Source organism: Entelurus aequoreus, linkage group LG07 (assembly GCF_033978785.1).
Source record: "Entelurus aequoreus isolate RoL-2023_Sb linkage group LG07, RoL_Eaeq_v1.1, whole genome shotgun sequence".
Lineage (NCBI taxonomy): Eukaryota > Metazoa > Chordata > Actinopteri > Syngnathiformes > Syngnathidae > Entelurus > Entelurus aequoreus.
The window spans coordinates 64,579,601-64,598,498 of NC_084737.1; the positions used below are offsets into that span (position 1 = coordinate 64,579,601).

Consider the following 18,898-nt stretch of genomic DNA (forward strand, 5'->3'; position numbering starts at 1 on the left):
GATAATTGCTCAACCTGGTGGATGTTTGAAAGTGCCTTGATTTGTGTGTACATTGTGAATATACGTTGTTTGTGTGTGAATGTGAGTGTGAATGTTGTCTTTCTATCTGTGTTGTTCTGTGAGGTGGCGACTTGTCCGGGGTGTACCCCTCCTTCCCCCCGAATGCAGCTGAGATAGGCTCCAGCACCCCCCGCGACCCCAAAAGGGACACGCGGTAGGAAATGGCTGGATGTGTGTATAATAAAATAAACACTACTGTGGGCGTTCCTTTAAGGGGGCGTTCCTTACAGAGCACACCTTTAAGTGTCTGCCGCCTGCAGATAGATGCGCTTGACTTAGCTTAACTTGCTAGCCGCTAACAAAGAGACGCGGAAGTAGGCCACACGTCGCTCAGCGGATACACGTTTAATTGTCGTGATTGTGCCAAAATGCGTACAGTCCAAATGCTGAGAGTGTTGGTGAATCAGCGACTAAATGCGGCGGTTGAAGAAATATTTGTGGTGTTCGAAAGAACGATAGCGGACTACGAGGAAGAGAACCAGCGACAACGTCGACTATTGGACGCTGTCTTCAAGCGGCATCGACTTATGTTAAACAAAGCAGGTTTGTTTCCTTCTTACTCTCACATGTTTACTGTAAAATAATGCACACTGCACGGCGGCTTGCGTAGGCTTCAATCGAAGCCATTATTATTGTGCTTCTTCTTCTTTTAGTTAGCCGTAACTTAGAAGGTGCATACCGCCATATGATATATAATCCTGTATCTCTGAGGTATTTAATAACAGCTCTATATTTACTGCAAACCCTCTTTCTCAAAGTTTGTAATACATCTTCTATTTTCCAATCTTTCTCTCTCTTGCTGATATTTTCCTTTAACTTACGTCTCTCTTCAGTAAACTTCTTGCAGTATAATATAATGCGTTCTACATCTTCAACAGTTTTACATGAGGCACACATTTCTGTTTGACATTTTCCTATTAATGTCATTGTTTTATTTAGCCCTGTATGATCAAATCATAGTCTTTGACAGCCTTCTATTCTTCCTCTTAATCTCTCATGCATTAATAGTTTTCTGTATGTCATATTTTCTACCTCTGCAATTGTTCCCCTCTGTCACATTCGATATTTATGTCATCTCAGGGCGTTCAATCGTTCGCAACTGGACTGCTTTGTTTCTCTTGGAAGACATTTCGCCGCTCATCCGAGTAGGCTTCATTACTTCGTGCTCATAGACTTAGATTGGTCAGATCAAATCCAAGGGTTGGTGCCGAAACCCCATTTATTTATACTCCAAAAACCAGGAGGGTGTGCCTGGGCAAGGATGGTTTCGCCCGATCGTAGTGAGAGAAAAAACAACTGTTTTAATGCAAACGAGCAATCCTAACTGTAAAAGCCAACAACAGTCGTTGAAGTGTAAATTCCCCTCATTAGCATTGAGGTATTGTGTGGCAGAACGATCGCTGTGGATCGACTACTACCAGTTCAAAATAGTCTCAATCCCCCACGTAAGCATTCCATTCAGTGAAAATGAATGGCACACAGTGAGCAGAATGTTTCAAATTCTAGTTATTTGTTGGAGTCTTTTAGGAATGGTTGAAAGGACGGTGTCTATGAGCACGAACTGATGAAGACTACTTGGATGAGCGGCGAAACGTCTTCCAAGACAAACCAAACAGTCCAGTTGCGAACGATTGAAAGTCCTGAGATGACAACGACCTGGACGAATGAGAGTCTTCATAGATATAACACAATAATATCACACTGTGGCCTTAATAAAGTGAACGTTCTCATTCATCAAGTTTTTGTCATGGCATCACTTGACTGTTCAGTATGTCTCAGAAGACTATTATCTTTTCATCCGAGTAGTTTTCATCACGGCTGGCCCGATAAAACAATATCAATATAAAATGCGTTTGATAAATATATTATATTATATATATATATTTTTTTTGTCGGAAGAAATCGTAAATAATTAAGCAGGTTGCTTGCATGAACAAAGGCACTCGCGGTCTGCAAGGCCTGCAAAACACAGTGCTCTACGCTTAGGTAGTAGCACTGGTGCTACTAAATGAAAAAAAATTGTAACACAGAAAAAATGTAGTAGCAATATGAAATGCCCTAAATATTACAATTTCTATATTAACACTCAAACAACGTACACGCATACACACATATAGGCTCAATGCCATCATAAGGCCTACTGCAACACTCAGACACAGAGAAAATCCCTAAACTGTGCTAGCACTGACGCTAACACAAGTGTCGGGCTGGGCGATATGGATGAAAACTCATATCGGTATAGTTTGGCCCATAAACTAGCCCATAAATGGAAATATCCGTTGACGTAACTAAATATCTCCACCATGCCTTGATTTAACATTTTTAGGACTGATGGGGATCCAAAATACACAAAAACAGGTAGGGCTGGGCGATATGGCCTCTTATTAATATCTCAATATTTTTAGGCCATGTCACAATACACAATATACATCTCGATATTTTGCCTTAGCCTTGAATGAACACTTGATGCATATAATCATATTATCACACCAGTATGATGATTCTAAGTGTCTACATTAAAACATTCTTGTTCATACTGCATTAATATATGCTAATTTAAAACTTCCATGCAGAGAGGGATATCACAACTAAGTCAATTTGCCAAAACTGTATTTAATAAACAGTTATTAAGCAGTGGCACAAACATTCATGTAATTTCAAAACAGAGTGCAAGATTGTCAGACATTTTAAAACAAGCTATTAGTGCACTTTTTGTACAGAATGCCACTACAATATTTTAAAACAAATAAAGTGCACTTTTGTGCATGACGTCACACAAGATATTTCAAAAACTGTAAAATAAAAATTAGCTGTATAATAGGAAATCAAATTGTGTATGTCTTTCGCTATGTGGTAGGTTACTGCGGACATTGTCTCCTTCTGTTTTTGGCAATTTTTTTCATACGGTGATGATGTGGAACTGGAAGACGCCAGGCTCAATTGGGTCAGTGCTGCTTGCTTGGGCATCTTGTTGGTGTGGCACCGGCTGGAGATGTTGACATGCGGAGTTTCAAGCACTCCTTCTACTCTAGCGGGTGACTTTTCAAATGATGCTACAAATTAGTAGTGCTGCTACTTTTTGTAGCAACGCTTTTGCCGCATACTTTTCATATTACGGTTGTCTCTTCAACATCTTTCCGCTTGAAGCCAAACCACCGCCAGACGATAGACCCCGTCTTGGGAATTAATTCTTCTTCTTCCATATGTTACCAGATTCACACTTTCTCTCTCTCTCGTATTACCACTCGCTCCGCTAGCACCACCTGCTACAGCTAACTTTACCCATGTCGCCACGCTAACTGCTGCGATATAATCAGATCTACAGAGGTGGAATTGTTTGCCACTATAGTATAGACTTTAAAAATCTATTTCAATCTTCCCCCATATTTTCTTTCTAAGTCCTATTTTAAATCGTAATTTTTTCTCCTTTTATTTTGGATGATAAGCGCGCAAGAACGGGTAGGACTTTACTCCAGGGCTTGGGCGACCCAATTTCATCAGCTATTATTGGGCAGCCAATGTCCACAAAATGGTACTTTGGTTTATTTCAGAAAAGGGTGGACTGCACTAGAGCTGCAGCTATCGAATATTTTAGTTAGCGAGTAATCTATTGAATATCCCGATCGATTAATCAATTAATCGAATAAATCATATTTTAGCTTAAAAAAGAAGTTTTTTTGTTTGTTTTTTCTGTCCTCTCCAGCTTCTCAGGCAAATCATATTGTTGATGTAAATGTCCATATCGGCTGTACAAATTGACTTTACAAAAGACAAGTGTGGGATACAAATGCCCATATCGGCTGTACAAATTGACTTTACAAAAGACAAGTGTGGGATACTTCTCATGTTGCCTTATTTGTATTTTGACTTTATTAAATGTATATAAATTATTATTTGGTGCAGCCGGGCCGGAGCAATGTTTTTGCTTGATTAAGGTTTAATTATACATGTTAAGATGTACCCTCAATTATTGTTTGGCCTAATTGTCTTATTTCCTAAACGCCTGTTTTCATTATTGAAGCCTGACAAGCACAGCTGAAATGCGTCCGTGGTTGATTGTGCCAATTTGTGTGTGCTAATAAAAACAGGTGCGCTCACAGCCCTGTGTGTTGTGTGGTGTGACCGCATAAATGAAGTTCTTGTCTCTCGTGCGTTTTTGATGATTATTATACGGTGCCGTTTAAATAGTGGTTTCTCCACGCAAATCCGCTGATCTGTTTTCAACCTGCCAACAATACATAAACAATATAAAAAGACAAACCACTTCATAATGACGACAACAGTTTTACATTTTAAGAATGCAATACAGTTAATTGCATTATTTGCATGCAAAATAGTAATCAATGTTAATTTTGCCGTCATAACATTGTTGAGATGAAAACACATACAGTATATATAAAATTAGTTCAAAATTAATATGCCCTTAGAAAGTTAAAATAAAACTATATTCTTAGTATTAAAAATAAAACAAGAACAGTTTTCATTATATCAAACATTAAGAGTGGATTAGGTAGTGCCTTTAATACTTCATTTGAAATGCGCAACTTCATATTCAGAACCAATATGGCTGACAGGAACTTGGCACACAAGTGCTACCACTGTGAACAAGGACTTGGAACTCTTACATTCTACAGAGACTATAGTGGCTGCAAGTGCAAGCTATCCAAGTAGCATGTGGTTGCATGACTTGAATAACCCGAATAACTTTGCACGACTACTTTTGCGTAGTGAGTAATGAAAGGCTAATTCAACACGACAGCTCGGATAGCATTGTTAGTTTTCAACACCTTTTGACAGCATTTGATGACTTGGCGGGAGTGAGAGAACACATCCTGGTTATCATAATGAATAACATTTATTTTACTAACAACTTTTGCATTTATATTTGATAATATATGACTTACCTCGCCTCCGGACGTCCCTCAATCGGATGCTTTCTCGACAGGTGCTACAGCAGGGGTGTCAAACTCAAATACAGAGTGGGCCAAAATTTAAAACTGAACAAAGCCGCGGGCCAAGGTTGAACAAATTAACCTTTAGCGTACTCTACGAGCTATCGTCACGTCCGCTTTTCATCCATTCTAACATTGTTCAGACACAGTCACAAGATATGTGCGTCTTCTGTACGCACACACGAGCGAATGCAACGCATACTTCATCAACAGCGATACAGGTTACACTGAGGGTGCCAGTATAAAAAACTTTAACACTGTTAGAAATAAACGCCACACAACAATGACAAACACATTTCGGGAGAACATCCGCACCGTAACACAACATAACAAATACCCAGAATCCTTTGCAGCACTAACTCTTCCGGGACGCTACAAAATACACCCCCACTACCACCAAACCTTTCCCCCCACACACACACACCCCTTGTAGCGTCCCGGAAAAGTTAGTGCTGCAAAGGGTTCTGGTTTGGTGTGGATTCACAGTGTGGCGTATATTTCTAACAGTGTTAAAGTTTTTTATTCGGCTACCCTCAGTGTAACCTGTATCGCTGTTGATGAAGTATGCGTTGCATTCTAATGTGTGTGCATGCAGAAGCTGCACGTTATGTGACTGGATCAGCACTCGTTGGGCTGGCTGGCTGGCGTTTGGAGGACTCCCGGGAGGATCGGCGGGCCAGCTTTAGTGTTAATTTGATATCCCCTCAAGGGCCAAGTGAAATTACACGGCGGGCCAATATTGACCCGCGGGCCAGAGTTTGACACCCATGTGCTACAGCATCGAACTTGTGCTATTGTGGAATACGAGCTCCACTTTGCAATGTTTGCATACAACTGCGTTTTCCTTCGATTTTAGTGTGAAGTGTTCCCACACTTTAGACAACTTTTTTCGCTTCTTAATTCTCTCGTTTTGCTATGGCTCTTGTCCACTGCTTTCTGCGGCGTTTGCCATTGCAAGTTATGTCGGCGAAAAAGTTTTCTAAACTCAAGCGTATTTAAAAGAGCGGTGTTGTGCAGTGCAGGGGCCGTATGATCTGTGACGTAAACACGCTGTGCAACACCTAAACAGTCTGTGCGAAATGTTTCAAAAACACATATTTGGGGTTAAAACAATCTCCATCCACACACGTGTAGTTTCAAAACTCTGTCTACACACAAACGCATACACCTGCTGTCATGCACATTTGGTCCAATCAGAAGCCTGAAAAAATCAGCAATATCTGACTTGGTGGCATTACACCTTTTATTATATTTATTTTTGATCGACTTTAGATGTTCAAAGACATGTACATTATCTTTAAAACCTGCCTACACATACACACAGAATCCTGGGAACATTATTAAAAGGCGTATTCACGCCTGTGCTGTTGAAACCCAACACTCATAGAATTATAACGTGTTCAGCAACATGGTGATGTATTACATGTGCAGTGAAGTGTACATTCTTTCTAAAATCCGCGCGCACTAACGAAACCCTTTTGCATGTTTGAGTGCCTATATAAGGTGCACGGACGTGCGTGTGCCGCTGCAAAACTCTCGTGGAATTAGGGCTGGGCGATTATATCGCGGGTTTGTCTCTGTGCGATATAGAAAATGACTATATCGTGATATTCGAGTTTATGTTCTCACACAGTTGTTTTTAGCTGCGGGCATTGCACTACAGGCTTTTCTCCCTCTTTCTTGTCTCTCCTTCTCACAGAGACTTAAAAAAGGGCACCTTCTTACATACGTCACGCGTGCAATGTCACACGCCCTCCCGAGCAGAGAGGTAGCTACATGGGTAACATTAGCTGTGATGCTAACAGTGATTTGCGAGTGGTAATACGAGAGAAAAAAGGTGCGAATCTGGTAACAAATAGAGGAATAATTAATTCCCAAGAAGAACAGCACGGGTGCATCGTCTGGCGGTGGTATTGCTTCAAGCGGGAATATGTCGAACAAGTATGCGGCAAAAGCGTTGCTACAAAAAGTAGCAGCACTGTTAATATGTAGCATAATTTGAAAAGTCACCCGTGAGTGAATAAAGAGTGCTTGAAACTGCATGTCAACATCTCCGTTCGGTGCCACACCCACAAAATGTCGAGGCAACAACTTCCAGATCAACACCGTATGAAAAAAAAAATCAACAGAAGGAGATAACGTCCGCAGGAACCTACCACAGAACGAAGGACATATACTATTTGATTTCCTATTAAGCAGCTCATTTTTATTTGACAGTTTTTGAAATATCTTATGTGACATCATGCACAAAAGTGCACTTTATTTGTTTTAAAATATTGTAGTGGCGTTCTGTACAATAAGTGCACTTTAATTTAGTGTTGTTTTGATATGTCATCTTAGTGACATCATGTACAAAAGTGCACTAATAGCTTGTTTTAAAATGTCTCTGACAATCTTGCACTTTCTGTTTTGGAAATGACATGAATGTTTGTGCCACTGCTTAATAAATACAGTTTTGGTAAATTGACTTAGTTGTGATTTCCCTCTCTGCATGAAAGTTTAAAATGAGCATATATTAATGCAGTATGAAAAAAAGTCTAAAAGGCTTTCTGAAACCCACTACTACCGACCACGCAGTCTGATAGTTTTTATATCAATGATGAAATCTTAACATTGCAACACATGCCAATACGGCCGGGTTAACTTATAAAGTGCAATTTTAAATTTCCTGCGAAACTTCCGGTTGAAAACGTGTATGTATGAGGATGTTTGCGCGTGACGTCAATGGTTGAAACGGAAGTATTCGGACACATTGTATCACAATACAAACAGCTCTGTTTTCATCGCAAAATTCCACAGTATTCTGGACATCTGTGTTGGTGAATCTTTTGCAATTTGTTTAATGAACAATGGAGACTACAAAGAAGAAAGCTGTGGGTGGGTGGTCGGTGTATTAGCGGCTGGCTGCAGCAACACAACCAGGAGGACTTTGAGGATAGCAGACGCGCTATCCGACGCTAGCCGCCGACCGCATCGATGATCGGGTGAAGTCCTTCGTCGCGCCTTGCTGGAACGCAGGTGAGCACGGGTGTTGAGCAGATGAGGGCTGGCGTAAGTGGAGCGCTAATGTTTTTATCATAGCTCTGACGAGGTCCCGTAGCTAAGTTAGCTTCAATGGCATCGTTAGCAACAGCATTGCTAGGCTTCGACAGGCGGCACAGCATTAACCGTGTAGTTACAGGTCCAGTGTTTGGTTCGGTGTCTCCTGATAGTAGTATTGTTGATCTGCTGTCTATCCTTCCAGTCAGGGGCTTATTTCTTTTATTTCTATCTGCATTTAAGCACGAGGCTATCACTTTAGCTCCGTAGCTAAAGTGCTTCACTGATGTATTGTCGTGGAGATAAAAGTCACTGTGAATGTCCATTTCGCGTTCTCGACTCTCATTTTCAAGAGGATATAGTATCCGAGGTGGTTTAAAATACAAATCCGTGATCCACAATAGAAAAAGGAGAAACTGTGGAATCCAATGAGCCCTTTTACCTAAGTTACGGTCAGAGCGAAAAAAGATACGTCCTGCACTGCACTCTAGTCCTTCACTCTTCATCCACAAATCTTTCATCCTCGCTCAAATTAATGGGGTAATCGTCGCTTTGTCGGTCCGAATCGCTCTCGCTGCTGGTGTAAACAATGGGGAAATGTAAAAGGAGCCCTTCAACCTGCAAAGTCACGCTACTTCTGGTACAGGCAAGGCTTTTTTTTTATCAGCGGCCAAAAGTTGCAAACTTTATCGTCGATGTTCTCTACCAAATCCTTTCAGCAAAAATATGGCAATATCGCGAAATGATCAAGTATGATACATAGAATGGATCTGCTATCCCCGTTTAAATAAAACAATTCATTTCAGTAGGCCTTTAATGTAGACACATAGAATCATCATACTTGTGTGACTATATGCATCAAGTGTTCATTCAAGGCTAAGGCAAAATATCGCGATATATATCATGTATCTTGGCATGGCCCAAAATATTGAGATATTAATAAAAGGCCATATCGCCCAGCCCTACGTGGAATTATAAAGCATTTAATCATGGATATAGTGATATAGTACATGTGTAATGAAGTGTATAGTCTTTAACATCAGTACACACTACAAGGGGGACGCTATTTTTTTTAGCTGCTTGGTCGCTTCTGCAAAAATGGACGCAAGACACGTAAGTTAACTTCATGATTTGTCGTTAAATAAGGACTAAAAACATAAAATAATGTCGCACCTTACTTTTCAAGTCTTGCTTGTCAAAGTTGTTCCATCAGGTGGAAGTTTGACAGTGATCGTGTCCAAAACAGCTGACTGTCATCAAAACCCATTTTGATGTGTCGTTTTATTAATGTGTGAAAATAGCTGCATGTTTACGTTCAAACATACATTAAGTCCTCTTATAATGTGTTTAAAGGCAGCAAGGCAGTGTTGTTGAGCTTGGAAATGACAGCGTACAACAGTGACGTCATCACAGGTATCCGTATGTGCCGTGTACACGCATACGCTAAGTTTTGGATCTGTACACTTTGGCCAGCGTTTGTAAATGTCTGCATTTTGAAAGACACAAGTATGCGTCTGCGTGTTGTCAAGAGGCCTAAACGCAGAGATAAGTATGCATTTATTAAGTATCTGTGTTCATGTGGAAATTAACGAGGCAAAATGCCGTAAAAAAATTTGACACCTCGAGGCTGCAAAAGTTCCTAGAATATATTTTGTAATCGCATTACTCGAGTAATCGTTTCAGCTTTAGACTGCACCCCTCGGGTCGGGAGTGAAGTTCTGCCTCAAGTGGAGGAGTTCAAGTATCTTGGGGTCTTGTTCACGAGTGAGGGAAGAATAGAACGTGAGATTGACAGACGGATTGGTGCGGTGACAGTGATGCAGTCACTGCACCGGTCTGTTGTGGTGAAGAAGGAGCTGAGCCAGAAGGCGAAGCTCTCGATTTACAGGTCCGTCTACGTTTCTACCCTCACCTATGGTCACGAGCTTTGGGTAATGACCGAAAGGACAAGGTCGCGAATACAAGCGGCAGAAATTAGTTTCTTTCGCAGGATGTCTGGGATCACCCTCAGAGATGGTGAGGAGCTCAGTCATCCGGGAGAGACTCGAGTAGAGCTGCTGCTCCTTCACGTCGAGAGGAGCCAGCTGAGATGGCTCAGACATCTACTACGGATGCCTCCTGTGTTTTGGGCTTGTCCAGCCGGGGGAAGACCTAGGACAGGTTGGAGGGACTACGTCTCACAGCTGGCCTGGGAAAGCCTCTGTATCCCCCCCTGTAGAACTAGAGGAAGTGACCGGGGACAGGGAAGTCTGGGCATCTCTGCTTAGACTGCTGTCCCCGCGACCCGGACTCTGATAAGCGGCCATGGATGGTTTCTCGCCCCAGTGCAGCTGGTGCTGATTAGAGGCGGACTCCTGCTCTTCTTCTCTCCCATCTCTGGTTTGTGGCACCCTTCCCCTCTCTCCTTCTAGCTTCACGTCTTCTACTGTGGCAATAGGAACACTTGAGATATGATCCCCAATTTGATGACATCTGGGTGGCTCTCACTCCCTAAAGCGGTCCCTTCCAAGGTTTGTTGTTGTTCCCATTGGTGTGTTTTTTTCTTGCCCTGATGTGGGATCTGACCTGAGGATGTCGTTGTGGTTTGTGTAGCCCTTTGATACACTTGTGATTAAGGGCTATATTAATAAACTTTGATTGATAATTCCCTTTTCATACCAGCTAAGATAGACCCGCAGTCTGAAATTTTGGCAGCGCTTTTTGTGTCTTTCTGGCTGTCAGTGTCCCAAGTTGTCGGATTACCTACTCAGACGTCTCATATCCAGGTGAGATGCACAATTTGCGATCTAGAATAAACATACAGGGAAGTGAGGAAACAGCAGACCACTCAATGTCAACATAGGCACACACGGAATGATCACGCCGCCGCAATAAATTGTATTTCTCCTGAAGCTGGAGAACATTAAGTTCTCTTTTCGAGGGTATGCGGATAGGATCTACACCCACTGGAGACCCCTTAGCTCCCACCTGTCGAGGTAGTATAGTAAGACATCGCCTTTTGATCCTGATCCCGTCCTCAACTTCCAACTCCCCAGCTGTACGTGACTGAACACCAAACTGCAGGGTCTGAATATACTTTTAACACGGGTTGTTCAGCAGCGCAGGTGATGGTCAGGATGCGGGCAGCTTTTATTAGGTCAAGTTGAGCAGCCACCAGATGAGGTGGTTCGGGCATCTGGTCAGGATGCCACCCGAACGCCTCCCTAGGGAGGTGTTTAGGGCACGTCCGACCGGTAGGAGGCCACAGGGAAGACCCAGGACACGTTGGGAAGACTGTCTCCCGGCTGGCCTGGGAACGCCTCGGGATCCCCAGGGAGGAGCTGGACGAAGTGGCTGGGGAGAGGGAAGTCTGGGTTTCCCTGCTTAGGCTGCTGCCCCCGCGACCCAACCTCTGATAAGCGGAAGATGGATGGATGGAAGTTGAGCAGCATGTGCAAGTAGTTCTATCTCAATTACAACTTTTGTTTCTCTGGTGTCACACCCCGCCTCGGGTGAAGGTAATGTAGCCTTTGCAAACCAGACTTTCAAATCAAGGATGGCAAGGCACGCAGTTGGTAACGGTTTACAAACATTTATTGAAATCCCAAAAAGTGTCAAAAAGGTGAACAGGAAGAAACACCCACAATCTGTAACAGTAATAGAGGCAATATTAGTATTGTATATTATATATAGTACATTTATATTCTAAATACATTTCAAAGTCGCATGCGTTAAATAGGCCTATATAATTTATCAAAATAAGCATATTAAAAATAATCAAAATTTAAATCATCCATTATATGAAAATACATATTCACAATCAGGTCAATAATCAAATATGTCAAAGTAAAGAATTAAATAATCAAAACAGATTTAGCAGAATCAATTAGTAGTGATGGGTCCGGCAACACCGATGCATCGGCGCATGCGTCGAGCTCATAGAGCGATACCCTGTGTCGGTGCGCGTATCGCTTTTAGAAAGTCACGTGACCGAACACGAGCTGTTTTGGTCACGTGACCGCTCATGAGCTGTTCTGGTCACGTGACCGCTCATGAACTGTATCGCACTGACGCCTGCGCGTCAAACTGTTTATTAGGAAGCGGCGCAATGCGTGTTGTTGACGAACACCGTTAGGGCCGCTTGTTGTCACTGTCACTCAAAGTTGCATTTCAAAATTACACAGAATAAATGTGTTTATTTTGTTTAGAATTCAGATGGGTTTGATTTGGTGCGTGGCATATATTGGCTGTGCGGCGCACGGTGTGCGCGGAGGACGCCTGAGCACTGCGCAATTGCGCAGGCGCGCACCTTAGAGGGAATGTTGCTCACAGGGCACAGAGGAGACGTCAGTGCGATACAGTTCGCGTATCGGTCACGTGACCAAAGCAGCTCATGATCGGTCACGTGACTTTCTAAAAGCGGTACGCGCACCGACACAGGGTTTCGCTCTATGAGCTCGACGCATGCGCCGATGCATCTGTGTTGCCGGACCCATCACTACTAATTGATTCTGCTAAATCTGTTTTGATTATTAGAGAAGGTACAGGAATGACGGCGTGGCGAAGTTGGTAGCGTGGCCGTGCCAGCAATCGGTTACTGGGGTTCAATCCCCACCTTCTACCATCCTAGTCATGATACATGTTCACATTATTTGACTGTATCTAAAAAAGATAAAAATATATTTTTATTTAAATGAAGATATTAAATAATCCTAAATGAAATACAATGACTTGGTTTATATTATTGTATATACTAGGTCATAAAATCAGTGTCAGTTGAGTCGGTCCATAGGTTGCCTGTAGGGATTTTTAATGTCCAGCAGATGTCAGTATTTAGTGACACAGTATCGACACAGTATCAATACAGTTTTGCAATGTGTCGAAACGCTTCATGAGGCCTCATCAACCCATCACTATCAATTAGCATTCAACAAAACTCATTTAACCGGTCACAACACAACATAATCTCATCATCAAAATAATCACCTCAGTAGATGTTTGATGCATGGAGACCAAAACTCCTGCTCAGGACAGAGAACCTCCTCTGGCAGTGACAGACAGCAGACTGTCAGAAAAACAGCATTTTCCAACTTAAATAGCCCATAGCCCCGCCCACAAGCTGGGACCAATTTGACAGGGGGAATTAAGAAAACAGTTATTTTGCAAATTACACCATAAATAACCATCACATGTCTAAAAAGTATTCACATAGTACTTTTGCATGTGTAGTGCAGTCATTTTTGTACACAGTATATTCAGGCTTAGGTAACATCACTTTTAAATGTCCAGTGTCCTTCCGTAACACCCAGCTTTTGATAATCATGGTTCGACCCAAATTTGGCCTAATTAGTGAATGCAGGTGTGTTCACCTATATAAAGCCCTCAGCCCCACTCTGACTCTTTTAGTCAATTGTTCAGAGCCATGGTGAGTGACAGGTAATAATTTGTTTGTTGAGCACATGCTTTTCACTGACTAACAAGATTGAATGTTTGTATGTCCATTAGTGATGGGTTGATGAGGCGTCATGAAGCGTTTCGACACATGGCAAAACTGTATTGATACTGTGTCGATACTGTGTTGATACTGTGTCACTAAATACTGACATCTGCTGGACATTAAAAATCCCTACAGGCAACCTATGGACCGACTCAACTGACACTGATTTTATGACCTAGTACATTAAGATTAAAGTACCAATGATTGTCACACACACACTAGATGTGGAGAAATTTGTCCTTTTGCATTTGTCCCATCCCCTTGGGGAGCAGTGGGCAGCAGCGGCGCCGCGCCCGGGAATCATTTTGGTGATTTAACCCCCAACTCCAACCCTTTGTTGCTGAGTGCCAAGCAGGGAGGTTATGGGTCCCATTTTTATAGTCTTTGGTATGACTCGATATACAATAATATAAACCAAGTCGTTCTATTTCATTTAGGATTATTTCATATCTTAATTTAAATAAAAATATATTTTTATCTTTTTTAGATACAGTCAATAAATAATGTGAACATGTATCGGTAGAAGGTGGGGATTGAACCCCCTCTCCAATTGCTGGCACGGCCACTCTACCAACTTCGCCACGCCGTCATTCCTATAACTTTCTCTAGTAACAGCATTCCATGATTAATATAAATAAATTAACATTAATAATAAATGACAGAAAAATAAGCACACGTATGACTGAGGAGTCATAGTGTAACTTTGTGTGGTGTTTGAGTTGTCCGACTTTTTGTGTGGCCGTAAACGCACCAGTGGCTTAGTGGTATGCGTGTTGTTGACGAACACCGTTAGGGCCGCTTGTTGTCACTGTCACTCAAAGTTGCATTTCAAAATTACACAGAATAAATGTTTATTTTGTGTAGAATTCAGATGGGTTTGATTTGGTGCGCGGCATATATTTGCTGTGCGGCGCACAGTGTGCGCAGAAGACGCTTGAGCAGTGCGCAATTGCGCAGGCGCGCACCTTAGAGGGAACGTTGCTCACAGGGCACGGAGGAGGCATCAGTGCGATACAGTTCGCGTATCGGTCACGTGACCAAAGCAGCTCATGATCGGTCACGCGACTTTTTAAAAGCGGTACGCGCACCGACACAGGGTATCGCTCTATGAGCTCGACGCATGCGCCGATGCATCTGTGTTGCCGGACCCATCACTATCAAACAGTGACAGTGTGGGGTCAAACTGTCACACTGGGTTTGGGCTCTTCACTCAATTTTCATTATTAGCAATATTTTTTTCATGATATCCTTCTTTTTTTTTTTTTTTAGATGTACATTTCATTTTATTTTCTTAATCATTTATTTTTACTCACACTTATTCCTTGTCATTTTATTTTATGTGAGTTTTCCAACCTTACAATTGTATTTGTTGTTAAACTAAGAAGCCTTTTTGTTGGTTTTGGAGGGATTTTGTTATAGAACTAGTGATACTGGGCTTTTAAATGTGTGCAAGGGAGGGGGGGGGGGGGGGAAATGTGGACTACATCCAAATTGCATTGTATGTTTTGAACTTGCTTTAATAAAAAAAGATGTTCAAGCCTAGTTGATATACAGAGAATTTTACAATCCTCTAAGTGACATTTTCTTGATCAAATCTAGCCTTTTAATATCTATGTATATCGTTAAGAATTTATCGATACATTACCCTTATCGATAGTCCTTATCGATACCGGTATTTATCGGTACTATGTAATTTGTGGGGAAAATACATATCAATTATATAATATAAAACAATTAGCATGTTATGTGGGTGTGCACTTTTGTAACAATAGGAATTGTTATTTGTGTTTATTTTGCACACGGACGTATTTGTGTGACGGGGGTAGCGAGGGGTGTATATTGTAGCGTCCTGGAAGAGTTAGTGCTGCAAGGGGTTCTGGGTATTTGTTCTGTTGTGTTACGGTGCGGATGTTCTCCCGAAATGTGTTTGTCATTCTTGTTTGGTGTGGGTTCACTGTGACGCATATTTGGAACAGTGTTAAAGTTGTTTATACGGTCACCCTCAGTGTGACCTGTATGGCTGTTGACCAAGTATGACTTGCATTCACTTGTGTGTGTGAAAAGCCGTAGATATTATGTGACTGGGCCGGCACACGAAGGCAGTGCCTTTAAGGTTTATTGGCACTCTGTACTTCTCCCTACGTCCGTGTACACAGCGGCGTTTTAAAAAGTCATGCATTTTACTTTTTGAAACCGATACCGATTATTTTGAAACAGATACCGATAATTTCCGATATTACATTTCAAAGCATTTATCGGCCGATAATATCGGCAGTCCGATATTATCGGACATCCCCAGTTCTGAGCATTCTAAACGGTAAAAACTGTGCGACTCCCTGTCACCCAAGCACTCCATGTTGTGTCACTAGTGGTCAATAGCTCACCAAAACAAAATAAACTACACCCAAACAAATCATAAATGGCTCATTTATGGCCCTCATTTTTGTATCTTTTCCTTATTTGCTTTTGGTTTCTTATGAAAAGTTCTGTTCTTTGTTTTTTTGTGTTGACTGTCCTTTTTGTTTCTCCCATATTTGATTTCTTACAGGATTTGCATAGGGTTTCATAAATTTTTTGTCCTGTATCGTTTTGTCCTTTGGGTGTACGAGCAGCTGTCTTGCTTGTATTTAAGGCTTTACTGCAGAGTTGATTTTGTGTTTTTTCATGACTTGTAATGCTTCTGTTACTCCCTGGTGTACAGTGTGGTTATGGCATCTTGAATGTCAATGTGGAAACTGATGAGATTATCAGGGACATTATCAGAAAATATGCTGGTTTAACTGAGCAAAGCTGGACTTTTCTAAAGCATGATTTTGTCTATTTGTGTCCTGCAGACATCTGTGGAGAACATTCTCTCCCTGAGCAGCAGGAGTGGACCTTTACGGGGGGTCCACAACCACCCCACATTGAAGAGGAGGAGCTATACCACCCACATATCCAAGAGAAGGACCCACTGTCCCCTCTGTTTAAAGAAAACAAGGCACCGCAGTCCCCCCGAATTAAAAGGGAAGAGGGACAGCCCCCCCAATATATAGAGGAAGAGAAGCAACAGCATTCTCACTTTAAAACAGAAGAGGGGCCACAGTCAACTCAAATTAAAGCGGATGAGTCACAGTTCCCTCACATTGTGGTAGTTGAGGCGCCAGAGTGCCCCCTAATTAAAGAGGACGATGAGGAGCCACAGCCTCCTCAATTTGTAGAGGAAGAGCTACAGCCCCCACACTTCAAAACAGAAGAAGAGGAGCCACAGTTCCCTCAATTTGTAGAGGTAGAGCAACAGCCCCTTCAAATTAAAGTTGAGTCACAATCCCCTCACATTGAGGAAGATTGGGCGCCACAGTCCTCTGCGTTAAAAGGGAAGAGGTGCCACAGCCCCCACACATTAAAAAAGAAGAGAATGCGCCACTGCACCAGCATGGTGAAGAGGAGGAGCCACAAAAGTGAAAGTGAGGAGAAGAGAGAGGCGGAGCCTCCAAGCAGCAGCTCAACTCAACACATGACAACAGAAGCTGATGGAGACCACTGTGGAGGATCACAAGCAGACAAGATCTTAGCTCCACTATCAGATAGTGACGACACAACGTCTCACTCTCCTGACACTGATGATGAAGAAGACTCTGAAGATGATAAGACATGTCACACTGACAACACACACTTTACATGTTCTCACTGTGACAAAACTTTTAGTTACCGTAGTTATCGGAAAATACACATGAGAACACACACTGGAGAAAAACCCTTTTCCTGTACAGTCTGTGGTAAAGGTTTTGCACAAAATTGTCATCTGAAAAGACACACAAGAATGCACACTGGAGAAAACCCCATTTCCTGTTCAGTCTGTGGTAAAGGTTTTGCAGGAAAAAGTGATCTGAAAATACACACAAGAATGCACACTGGTGAAAAACCCTTTTCCTGTTCAGTGTGTGGTAAAGGTTTTGCACAAAATAGTCATCTGAAAATGCATACAAGAATGCACACTGGTGAAAAATCATTTATCTGTTCATTCTGTGGTAAAAGTTTTACACAAAATAGTGATCTAAAAAGACACACAAGAATGCACACTGGAGAAAAACCCTTTCCCTGTTCAGTGTGTGGTAAAGGTTTTGCACGAAATGGTAATCTGAAAAAACACGCAAGAATGCACACTGAGAAAACCCCTTTTCCTGTCCCTTCTGTGGTAAGGGTTTTGCACAACAAAGTCATCTGAAAATACACACAAGAGTGTACACTGGACAACATTTTTTTTTCCTGTCCAGTCTGTAGTAAAGATTTTATACAAAGTAAGACTCTTAAAGTACACTGGAGACAAACCATTCACCTAGAAGGCATTATTGATAATGCAGAGCAGAAAGCACACTGCTGAAAATCCTTTTATCAGCTCAGTCGGCTTTAAAGGTTTCATAGACAGTCTAACTTTGAAAAGACACACACTCAAGAGAAACCATTTAGTTGCAGTGTGTGTTTGATGAAAGATTCCATAATAATTGCACTGTAAGACACACAAGTGTGCGGGTGAGAACAGCAGCAGCAAATGAAGACGCAGGATGTTTTGTCATTGTTCTGTGTTACAAGCTTGACAAATTGCTTCTAACTTTTATGTTCCAACACATTTACCCCTGCATGCTAAGAGCATTTTTGAACTGTTAGTGATCATTTTTGTTTGGTAAATGACAGGCCATGAGAGATTGTCATCACACTTCAACATCTCTAACATGTAAATGCTGCCTCTTTCATAGATCAGCATTATAAATGTAAATATGTTCCTAATTGTTTTACCCTTGATGAATAAATGTTAAATAAATACATGTAAACGAGGAAGTAAATGTTTATATACTACATTACCCAGAACGGTTAGTGCTGTAGACAGGAAGTAGGTTTGAGTTATGTTGGAGGACATTTGTGCCGTTTGATCAATAAAGAGTTGATATATTGTTACATGTTGTTGATCAATAAAGAGTTGATATATTGTTACATGTTGTTGATCAATAAAGAGTTGATATATTGTTACATGTTGTTGTTGCTTGCTTTGTCTACACAAGAAACACGTTTGGATAGGACAGCTGCTTGAGTGTCATTAGATCAATAATACGTCCGTACAAAAATGAGTGAGGAGACTCCAATTGGTGGTCTCGCTGGCAAATGTCACTACAAATTACATCCTGAAAGAACTGTAGATAAAACTAAATCTTAGATAAAACTTCACTGACATTTTTAACACCTCTCTGGAGCTATGCCGCGTGCCGTCCTGCTTTAAGACCTCTACCATTGTCCCTGTCCCCAAGAAAGAACGGATCACAGGACTAAATGACTATAGGCCGGTCGCGCTGACGTCTGTGGTCATGAAGTCCTTTGAGCGCTTGGTCCTGCCCCA

General features: G+C 41.8%; 1 protein-coding gene across 1 annotated transcript; it reads left to right on the plus strand.

Moving 5' to 3' along the window:
* Positions 1-272: 272 nt before the first annotated feature.
* Positions 273-18,528, plus strand: LOC133653162 (zinc finger protein 271-like). The gene is made up of 2 exons (XM_062052201.1): positions 273-603; positions 16,362-18,528. The coding sequence occupies exons 1-2, from the start codon at positions 429-431 to the stop codon at positions 17,732-17,734; spliced, it is 1,548 nt and encodes a 515-aa protein (XP_061908185.1). The 5' UTR covers positions 273-428; the 3' UTR covers positions 17,735-18,528.
* Positions 18,529-18,898: the final 370 nt, after the last annotated feature.